This window comes from Aphidius gifuensis, unplaced genomic scaffold (genome assembly GCF_014905175.1).
Source record: "Aphidius gifuensis isolate YNYX2018 unplaced genomic scaffold, ASM1490517v1 Contig9, whole genome shotgun sequence".
NCBI lineage: Eukaryota > Metazoa > Arthropoda > Insecta > Hymenoptera > Braconidae > Aphidius > Aphidius gifuensis.
The window spans coordinates 13602-25460 of NW_025220590.1; the positions used below are offsets into that span (position 1 = coordinate 13602).

Below are 11859 nucleotides of genomic sequence, written 5' to 3' on the forward strand. Positions count from 1 at the left end.
CAGAAAACAACACCCCGGAGAAATGTCACAGTCAATAATTTTATAGTATTAGGAACAGTCAATTTATAAACGAAAAATAATAATTTAAGCACAAAGATTATTTAATTTAAATTCACTTTAACATTTTATTTATTAGAATCGAAAAACTTCAATTGATTTAATTATTTATTTAATTATATTTGATTTATAAATTTTTAAATTTAATAATTAATTTAGATATTGTCTAAACAAAAGTTGTCGCAGGAGTGAAGCTCCTTAAATTCTAAAATAATAATTCCCATAAAAATTAAATCAAAAAGTAGGGATGATCTTAGGTGGAAACATCTTAGCCAATTATATTTTACCTGTCCCACGATAGTCAGCATTTATTAATTTACTTAGAGAATTATTTGTAACGTCAACGGATGTAAAATATCGAGTAGCTAAGGTGACTTTGAACTACGGCTTGAGAAAATAAAAATTAAAATAAAAAAATAATATGTGAGAAAAAGGTAAAATGTTGGTTTTGCTAAAAAAATATAAAAATAATTATAAAAAAAATAAAAAGAAAAAAAATCTACATGCTGACTCAATATTTTATATGCCCTTGAATTTACTAAATATTTAAATAATTAATTTATTTATTATATTGATACCAAGACGTAACATAATAATTATTATTATTTAGAAAAAACAAATATTTTTTATGTTTGTTCATATGATAACTTCACATTATATAGTGACAGATTGATTTGAAACTGTTTAGTTTATTCATAAATTTTGTGATAATTAATTGAATTATCATGTATAATTTAATATTTTGGGTAAATTCTCGTTCAACCACAGTTATTGAATCATCTGAAGTAAGAACCAAAGACGTTTTTGGTAAATTGATGATCCAATATGGTAATAGATTTTATCATGCCAGAGTTATCGCAACAAATGGTAAATGTATTATCAAAGATTTAATTTTTTTTTTACTTTAATAATTGTTCATCAAATAATATAAAAATTGACAAAATAAGAATATTTTTTTTCGACGAACTAAGATATTTTTTGTTTATATTTAAATAATTAAAAATGCTATAGGTAACCTTAATAATATGCATGATAATAATTGTTCAAATAAATATGAAATAAGATTTATCAAATAATATAAAAAAAAAAAAAAATAAATCAAAATTAACAAAATGATAACTGAATGAACATTTTTTCATTAGAAAATAAAGCATGGCTTGAATCACTTGAGGTTAATTTGAATGGCCAGATAACAGGATGTCTGCTACATACACATCAAGAAGGATTATTTCAGGATGAGGTACAAGAACAAGAGCAAGTGCAGGAAATACAGCAAGAACTTGTACAACAACAGGAACAGGAGGAAATACTAGAACAGAGACAGGTACAAGAAGAAGAACATGAAGAATTTGCAGAAGAACAAGGAAGAGGTACAGGCTAGACAAGAAAAAAGACCTGGAGAAGGACAGGCATATAATCATAATAATAATTTAACTATTTTTACCGAAGAAAATTTAACCATCAAGGATATAGATCTTCTCGATATAGAAACAAGATGGTTAAATAATCCAAAAGAAGTCGATCGTAGACTGTTAAAAGCAATAGTTGGAACAGATCAGCTACGAACAATGACTTTGACTGGAAGAAACGGATTTAATCCACTTCGACAGGTGGTTACTCGCGCTATTTCAAGTAAATAAATTGTTCAATTTGTAAAACAGAAATTTCGTAAATAGAAATAATAATAATAATAATAACATTTTTTTCTAGGCTTTCTTGAGATTAATAAGCTAATCATAACAAGAAATAATTTCAATGTCTGCATTAAAAAATTTTTGATTGGACTCAGAAACCCTCGTTAATTTAAATTTATTGATATAATAAAATATAAAATTAAACAAAATTGTGAAAGAATTATGTTTGAAAAAATAATAAAATACATTTCAAATTTTTTGCAGTAAATTATAAAATTAAATAAATAAATAAATAAAAACTTGATAGAAAAAAGATTACAAATAAACATTAAAAAAATTTAGTTACAAATATGATAAATAATAAATATCTTTAGAGGATTAATATGGATTCATATGAGTGTAACGATTAAAATTAAAACGTACATCGATGGCTTTGATTTGAAAAGTAAAAAACTCAAAAAAATTTAAATGCACTTTGGGATATATAACTTATACTGCTGATATTGTAATCTTGTTAATAAAAAAATGATTTAACGACAGCTCTTGATCAACTTTGACTCTATGATTTATCATCACAATTTTATGATAATACCAGATCAATTAATGGCAGGATAGTAGTTATATAAATTGCATTATTAATATAAATTCGTATTTCGTGGTTGAATTAGTGTTGGATAAGTCACTTATTATGTTGGAGCAGCATAACCAATTATTGTTAGCAGCATCAGTTAACCTGTCTTATTTTTCCGAAACTTCCTGAGTCTTTAAAAAAGTCTAGTTGGACGAAGTAAAAGGGTGGTAATATTTCTAACGCTAAAATACACCTATAAAAAAAATATCAAGTCGCTAGCTATGCCCACTCGTGGTCAGTTCACCCTTTTTATTTTTCAAGAAATTTCTAAGTCATTAGAAAGTTTAGTTGGACAAAGTGAAAGCGTGATAATATTTCTAACGATAAAATAAACCCGTAAAAAAAATATCAAGTCAATAGCTATAGTCAGTCGTGGCCAGTTAACACGTTTTATTTTCAAGAAATTCCCAAGTCATCGGAAAGGTTTAGTTGGATAAAATGAAAGCGTGATAATATTTCTAACGCTAAAATACACCCATAAAAAAATATCAAGTCGCTAGCTATGCCCACGGGTGGTCAGTTCACCCTTTTTATTTTTCAAGAAATTCCTAAGTCATTAGAAAGGTTTAGATAGACAAAGTAAAGCCGTAGTAATTTTTTTAACGATAAAATACACCTATAAAAAAAATATCAAGTCGCTAGCTATGCCCACTCGTGGTCAGTCAACCCTTTTTAACTTTCAAGAAATTCCTAAGTCATTGGAAAGGTTTAGTTGGACAAAAAAAAACCGTAGTAACTTTTTTAACGATGAAATAGACCTATGAAAAAAATATCAAGTCGCTAGCTATGGTCGATCGTGGTCAGTCAACCGTTTTTATTTTCAAGGATTTCCCAAGTCATTGAAAAGGTTTAGTTGAACAAAGTAAAAGCATGATAATATTTCTAACATCAAAATACACCCATAAAAAAATATCAAGTCGCTAGCTATAGTCAGTCGTGGCCAGTCAACCCTTTTTTATTTTCAAGAAATTCCCGAGTCATTGGAAAGGTTTAGTTAGACAAAGTAAAAGCCTGATAATATTTCTAACGATAAAATAAACCCATAAAAAAAATATCAAGTCGCAAGCTATGCCCACTGGTGGTCAGTTCACCCTTTTTATTTTTCAAGAAATTCCTAAGTCATTGGAAAGGTTTAGAGGGACAAAGTAAAAGCGTGATAATATTTCTAATGATAAAATACACCTATGAAAAAAATATCAAGTCGCTCGCTATGGTCGATCGCGGTCAGTCAACCCTTTTTAATTTTCAAGAAATTCCTAAGTCATTGGAAAGGTTTAGTTTGACAAAGTAAAAGCGTGTTAATATTTCTAACGATAAAATAGACCTTTAAAAAAAATATCAAGTCGCTAGCTATGGTCGATCGTGGTCAGTTAACACTTTTTTATTTTCAAGAAATTCCCGAGTCATTGGAAAGTTTGGTTGGACGAAGTAAGTCGTGATAATATTTCTAACGTTGAAATACACTTATACAAAAAATATCAAGTCGCTAGCTATGCCCACTGGTGGTCAGTTCACCCTTTTTATTTTTCAAGAAATTCCTAAGTCATTAGAAAGGTTTAGATAGACAAAGTATAACCGTCGTAATTTTTTTAACGATAAAATAGACCTATAAAAAAAATATCAAGTCACTAGCTATGCCGACTCGTGGTCAGTTCACCGTTTTCGATTTTCAAGAAATTTCTAAGTCATTGGAAAGGTTTAGTTAGACAAAGTAAAAGCGTGGTATCATTTCTTACGATAAAATACATCTATAAAAAAATTATCAAGTCGCTAGCTATGGTCGTTCGTGGTCACCAACCTTTTTTCATTTTCGAGAAATTCCTGAGTCTTCAAAAAGGTTCAGTTGGACAAAGTAAAACCGTAGTAATTTTTCTAACGATAAAATAGACCTATTAAAAAAATATCAAGTCACTAGCTATGCCGAGTCGTGGTCAGTTCACCGTTTTCAATTTTCAAGAAATTTCTAAGTCATTGGAAAGGTTTAGTTGGACAAAGTAAAAGCGTGATAATATTTCTAACGATAAAATAAACCCATAAAAAAAATATCAAGTCAATAGCTATAGTCAGTCGTGGCCAGTCAACCCTTTTTCATTTTCAAGAAATTCCTAAGTCATTGGAAAGGTTTAGGTGGACAAAGTAAAAGCGTGATAATATTTCTAATGATAAAATAAACTCATAAAAAAAAATATCAAGTCGCTAGCTATGCCCACTCGTGGTCAGTCAACCCTTTTTAATTTTCAAGAAATTCCTAAGTCATTTGAAAGGTTTAGTTGGACAAAGTAAAAGCGTGGTTATATTTTTTACGATAAAATACACCTATAAAAAAATATCAAGTCAATAGCTATGGTCAGTCGTGGCCAGTTAACACTTTTTTATTTTCAAGAAATTCCCAAGTCATTGGAAAGGTTTAGGTGGACAAAGTAAAACCGTAGTAGTTTTTCTAACGACAAAATAAACCCATAAAAAAAATATCAAGTCAATAGCTATAGTCAGTCGTGGCCAGTTAACCCTTTTTTATTTTCAAGAAATTCATAAGCCATTGGAAAGGTTTAGTTGGACAAAATAAAAGCGTGATAATATTTCTAACATTAAAATACACCCATAAAAAAATATCAAGTCGCTATCTATGCCGACTGGTGGTCAGTTCACCCTTTTTATTTTTCAAGAAATTCCTAAGTCATTGAAAAGGTTTTGTTGGACAAAGTAAAACCGTAGTAGTTTTTCTAACGACAATATAAACCCATAAAAAAAATATCAAGTCACTAGCTATGCCGACTCGTGGTCAGTTCACCGTTTTCGATTTTCAAGAAATTTCTAAGTCATTGGAAAGGTTTAGTTAGACAAAGTAAAAGCGTGGTATCATTTCTTACGATAAAATACATCTATAAAAAAATTATCAAGTCGCTAGCTATGGTCGTTCGTGGTCACGAACCTTTTTTCATTTTCGAGAAATTCCTGAGTCTTCAAAAAGGTTCAGTTGGACAAAGTAAAACCGTAGTAATTTTTCTAACGATAAAATAGACCTATTAAAAAAATATCAAGTCACTAGCTATGCCGAGTCGTGGTCAGTTCACCGTTTTCAATTTTCAAGAAATTTCTAAGTCATTGGAAAGGTTTAGTTAGACAAAGTAAAAGCGTGGTAATATTTCTTACGATAAAATACATCTATAAAAAAATTATCAAGTCGCTAGCTATGGTCGTTCGTGGTTAGTCAACCTTTTTTCATTTTCAAGAAATTCCTGAGTCTTCAAAATGGTTCAGTTGGACAAAGTAAAACCGTAGTAATTTTTCTAACGATAAAATAAACCTATAAAAAAAATATCAAGTCAATAGCTATGAACAGCCGTGGTCAGTCAACCCTTTTTTATTTTCAAGAAATTCCTGAGTCGTTGGAAAAGTTTAGGTGGACAAAGTAAAAGCGGGGTAACATTTTTTACTATAAAATAGACCTGTAAAAAAATTTCAAGTCGCTCGCTATGGTTGATCGCGGTCAGTTCACCCTTTTTATTTTTCAAGAAATTTCTAAGTCATTAGAAAGGTTTAGTTGGACAAAGTAAAAGTGTGATAATATTTCTAACGATAAAATACACCTATAAAAAAAATATCAAGTCGCTAGCTATGCCCACTCGTGGTCAGTTCACCCTTTTTATTCTTCCAAAATTTCCTGAGTCTTTAAAAAGGTTTAGTTGGACAAAGTAAAAGCGTAGTAAATTTTTTAACGATAAAATAGACCTGTAAAAAAATTTCGAGTCGCTAGCTATGGTCGATCGTGCTCAGTCAACCGTTTTTATTTTTAAGAAATTCCCAAGTCATTGGAAAGGTTTAGTTAGACAAAGTAAAACCGTAGTAATATTTCTAACGCAGAAATACACCTATAAAAAAAATATCAAGTCACAAGCTATGCCCTCTCGTGGTCAGTTAATCATTTTTATTTTTCCAAAGTTTCCTGAGTCTTTAAGAAGGTTTAGTTGGACAGAGTAAAAGCGTAGTAATTTTCCTAACGATAAAATACACCTATAAAAAAAATTTCAAGTCGCTAGCTATGGTCGATCGTGCTCAGTCAACCGTTTTTATTTTTAAGAAATTCCCAAGTCATTGGAAAGGTTTAGTTAGACAAAGTAAAACCGTAGTAATATTTCTAACGCAGAAATACACCTATAAAAGAAATTTCAAGTCGCTAGCTATGATCGATCGTGCTTAGTCAACCGTTTTTATTTTTAAGAAATTCCTAAGCCATTGGAAAGGTTTAGTTGGACAAAGTAAAATCGTAGTAATTTTTCTAACGATAAAATCAACCTATAAAAAAATTATCAAGTCAATAGCTATAGTTAGTCGTGGTTAGTTAACACTTTTTTATTTTCAAGAAATTCTCAAGTCATTGGAAAAGTTTAGTTGGACAAAGTAAAAGCGTGGTAATTATTCTAACGCTAAAATACACCCATGAAAAAATATCAAGTCGCTAGCTATGCCCACTCGTGGTCAGTCAACCCTTTTTATTTCTCCAAAATTACCTAATCTTTAAGAAGGTTTAGTTGGACAAAATGAAAGCGTAGTAATTTTTGTAACGATAAAATCGTTTTTATACACCTATAAAAAAAAATATTAAGTCGCTAGCTATGGTCACTTACAACCTTAAAACACACCCATAAAAAAGCATAGTCATTTACCGATACTTTGACCAGGACATTTACCGGTACTTTGATCAGGACATTTTCCGGTACTTTGATCGGGACATTTTCCCGTACTTTGACAGGGACATTATCCCGTACTTTGATCAGGACATTTACCGGTACTTTGATCGAGACATTTTCCCGTACTTTGACGGGGACATTTTCCCGTCCTTTGATTAGGACATTTACCGGTACTTTGAGCAGGACATTCACCGGTACTTCGTCAAGGTCATTCACTGGTACTTTGAAAGGGACATCTTTCCGTTTTCAGTCTAGGTCATTTTTCTGCTACTCTACCCATGACATTTTCTGATATTTTTTCCTGCAAGTACACTGGCGCTTATCCTATGATTATCAAACACGGTGTATTGTCGATATGTACGCGAAAATTGAAACCGAACGATTGCAATATTTAAAGGCAAATCAAACTAGATTGCGAAACTTACGTTGAACTTCAAGATGCCATGCGTGCTGACGGGAACCCAGATCAAATTGGCCAAAGGGTTATTCTACCATCTTCATTTGTTGGTGGTCCTCGCTACATGCAACAGCGTAAGCAAGATGCCATGGTTTACGTACGAAATTTCGGGCGCCAAGATCTTTTTATTACAATGACGTGCAATCCTCAATGGCCAGATATCCAATCCTGTTTACTTCCCAATCAAAAACCTGCTGACCGGAATGACATTATCGCTCGCGTTTTTAATTTAAAAGTTAAAAAATTTATAGACCTTATTACTAAAGATAAAATATATGGTGAAGTTAGGTGTCATATGTATACTATTGAATGACAAAAAAGAGGTTTGCCTCACGTTCACCTTTTGGTATGGCTCAAGGATAAAGTGAGGCCAAATGATATCGATTTAGTTCTTAGTGCTGCGTTGCCCAATCAGAACGAAGATCCTCTTCTATTTAATATCGTTAGTAGAAACATGATTCATGGCCCATGTGGACCATTGATCATAACATCACCATGTATGCAAAATGAAAAGTGTTCAAAAGGTTTTCCCAAACTGTTTACTATCGAAACTCAATCAGGGCAAGATGGGTATCCAAAATACTGACGTCGATCTCCTGAAGACGGTGGACAAACTTTCCAGCTTAGAAAGTCTGGCCACATGGTAACGATCGACAATCGGTGGATTGTGCCATATAGCCCCGTATTATTACGTGCATTTGACTCTCACATCAACATAGAACTATGTCATTCAGTAAAAGCTATTCAATATATTTGTAGTTATATTAATGAAGGATCTGATCAGGCTGCATTTTCGGTAGAATCACGTGATGAAATAAAGGCATTCCAAAATGGTAGATATATTAGTTCCTCAGAAGCTGCATGGCAAATATTTGGTTTTAGGATTCATGAACGGTCACCAGCAGTTTTTCAGCTTTTTAGTACACTTTGAAAATGGTCAACGCGTTTACTTCACGGATCGAAATGCTCGCGAAAGACTTGAAAATGTGAGAAACACTACTCTCATGACTTTTTTTGAACTTTGCTCCCGTGATGACTTTGCAAAAACCTTGCTTTATATTGAAGTTCCATCTTATTTTACTTTTAATAATAATAGTTTTAATAGAAGAAAACAAGGATGTCCGGTTGAACAATATCCTGGAGTCAAGAAATCCAATTCCAATATGCTTGGTCGAGTATACACAGTTCATCCGACCAATGTTGAGTGTTATTATCTACGTATGCTTTTGCATCACGTCCGCGGACCAACTTCTTTCGTAGATTTAAAAACTGTTGATGACGTTATTCACCCAACATTTCAAAGAGCTTGCCAAGCACTTGGTCTGTTAGAAGACGAAAGTCATTGGAATGCTACTCTCGAAGAAGCTGTTTTATTTCAATCCGCGTCGAATCTAAGAGAACTTTTTGTTACTATGATTGCATTCTGCCATATTACTAATTTAACAGAATTGTGGGAAACTCACAGAGAGAGTATGTCATTAGACATTTTGCAACAAGAAAGGCATCGCTCCGGAAATCGCGATTTAGCTGTCACTCCATATATTCTGAATAAAACTTTAATATTAATATCTTTTAAAAATATCGGGAAAAAACTGTCTGATTTTAACATGGAATCACCGTAACGAACTGATGATAACGATAATAATTTTCTTCGAGATAGGGCTTATATTGCGGAAACCTCTTATGATTTAGATATACTTTCAAATTACATTCAGGAAAATGAACCAAAATTAACAGACAATCAGCAAGCTGTTTATAATACAATTTTACAAAGTGTATTGCAAAATACTGGTAAATTATTTTTTCCCGATGCACCTGGTGGAACTGGTAAGACTTTCATGCTGAATCTTTTGCTTTTAAAGCTACGTGTGCAGGGGATAATTTCATTAGCAGTCGCTTTTTCGGGGATAGCAGCAACATTATTACAAAATGGCAAGACAGCACATTCCGCTTTCAAACTCCCTTTGAATCTTCAGACTACCGAGCGCCCAGTTTGTAGTGTGAAGAAGCAAAGTTCTTTAGGAAAATTGCTAAGAGAAACACGTTTTATTGTTTGGGATGAATCGACAATGGCAAATAAAGGTGGTCCTGAGGCACTTGATCGGACGCTGAACGATTTTAGAAGTGATGATCGTCCGATGGGTGGAGTTGTTGTTCTTTTTGCTGGTGACTTTAGGCAAATATTGCCAGTTGTACCAAAAGGCAGTAAAAGCGATGAAATCAATGCATGCTTAAAATCATCATATCTTTGGTCTTCCATAACATCTTTGAGACTAACGACCAATATGCGTGTACACCTTGGTGGTGATAATAATGCTGACCTCTTCTCTCAAACACTTTTAAAAATTGGTAGTGGAACTTTCCAGAATGATAACGATAGTACGATACAGATAACATCTACATTTGCAATTTCCGTTCTAGATCAAAATAATTTAATCAATAAAGTATATCCCGAAATTTCTCAACTTTCCAATAAATCTAATGAATGGCTCCGTGAACGTGCTATTTTGGCCCCTAAAAATGACACCGTCAACGTCATAAACGAAAAGATTCTTTCTATGTTTGAAGCTGATGAAAAAACTTATATTTCTTTCGATACACTTAGTGATCAAGACGATGTTGTAGATATCCCGATCGAATTTCTCAATTCATTAAATCCGTCAGGTCTCCCACCACACAAACTTAATTTAAAAATTGGCGCCCCTATTATTCTCATGCGTAATTTAAATGCTCCAAAATTGTGCAATGGGACAAGGTTAAGAATAATATCTTTGAAGAAAAATCTCATCGAAGCCGAAATCCTAACTGGTTCTGCGAGTGGTTAAATCGTTTATATTCCAAGAATACCAATGATAACGAATGAATATCCCTTTGAATTTAAACGTGTCCAATTCCCTATTAAACTTTTGGTTTGCTATGTCCATTAATAAGGCACAAGGACAGACAATGAAAATATCAGGAATTGACAACACCGATCCTGCTTTACTCATAGACAATTTTATGTTGCCTGCTCCCGTGTAAGTTTGGAAAAAACTTTACATATATGCCCCTGACACAAGAACTAATAATATCGTTTATAAAGAAATATCTTCGTTCAGTTACGTATTGCTACAATAGAAATAAAATTACTTTCAAAAACATTTATAGCTTAGTTAGTTATTAGACTATAGCAATTTAAGTGTTTTATATTACTTTATTGTAAATTTTTATTTTGTTATTTAATTTTATGTTAATATAATATAGATAAAATGGCTGTACTAGAGTTGAATATTATAAACCTTCGTTAGGAAGTCAATAAGAAAGAAACTTTAAAAGCTAAAAATTTTGGCAACGCAAGCAAAACTTGCTGCCAGTCCTAAGCCTGGGTTAAAATGGGAAGGAAAATGACGCTCATAGCGAAGGTTAGGATGCAACTCTAATACTGACAGTACAGTAGTAAACCACCCTCGAGCGAAGCCGGGTAAATCAGCTAGTATTTAATATTTATAAATAGAGGCTCAAATGCGCCCTCTACAATAGAAAAAAAATATAAAATTTCTTGACCCGCTTGTTATTTATATATCAATAAATAGAGGAAGCGCCCCCTACAATATAATAAAAAATATATTTAGACGCTCTTGACCTGCTATTTTTTTTTTTTTAGAATAAATGAAGGTTTAATATTATTTTTTGTATGTAGGGGCGCTCTAATATTCCCAGATATAAAATTGGCTTAAAGTCTCAATCTATTTTTTTATTGTATACGGAAAAAAAATTTTACGTTTTTCAAGATAGAACTGGTGAGAAATTATAAAATGGTTAAAAAAGCCGTTTTAGAGAAAATTTCAAAATGAATCTTCGAGAAGGGAGTACATATTATGTTTTTAAGCTGATCTTTTGGCCCGCTCGGTAGGCATACATTACCGTGCAAACATATCACCGACGCGAGTTACTGATGCAAATCGTCAAATTTACGTTTTTAGTTTATTTTAAGTTTTAAAATTTCCAAGAAAAATGGTAGCTAAGGAAAAGCTAGGAAAATGAAGGTGCCAAAAGGAATTATGTTTTGAGAGCAACATTATTTCCTTAATACTACTCGTATATAAAACGTAATTCACGAGCGTAGGTTAATCAAAATGAATTGGAAAATATAAAAATAAATATAAGATTATAATGACAACAACTTAAACTGAAGAAAACCTTGACTAGTATATGTATTCAATATTAAATAAGAGTCTACATTACATACGGTAGAGAGGTTACATGATTCGAATATCTACTGGAGTCAAAAAGCTGTCGAGCCTCAGACCATTCATCATTTGATTCGGTCATTATTACCGAGATATTTTGTCACTGAATCGACAGGCTTTCGACACCAAATTGAGAGGTGTCTAATTTGCTCATTATTTA

At 32.2% G+C, this 11859-nt stretch overlaps 1 protein-coding gene across 1 annotated transcript; it reads left to right on the forward strand.

Annotated features, from left to right (window-relative positions):
- The first annotated feature begins 782 nt into the window (after window positions 1-782).
- Window positions 783-10295, forward strand: LOC122860106 (ATP-dependent DNA helicase pif1-like). Its single transcript, XM_044163759.1, has 4 exons — window positions 783-924; window positions 1200-1427; window positions 1507-1667; window positions 9186-10295. The coding sequence occupies exons 1-4, from the start codon at window positions 783-785 to the stop codon at window positions 10293-10295; spliced, it is 1641 nt and encodes a 546-aa protein (XP_044019694.1).
- Window positions 10296-11859: the final 1564 nt, after the last annotated feature.

Coding starts and splice junctions, on each gene's coding strand:
- LOC122860106 (XM_044163759.1), top strand. CDS start 783: ATGTATAATTTAATATTTTGGGTAAATTCTCGTTCAACCACAGTTATT. Junction 925..1,199: donor CAGAGTTATCGCAACAAATG/GTAAATGTATTA, acceptor TTTTTTCATTAG/AAAATAAAGCATGGCTTGAA. Junction 1,428..1,506: donor TGCAGAAGAACAAGGAAGAG/GTACAGGCTAGA, acceptor TTTTTACCGAAG/AAAATTTAACCATCAAGGAT.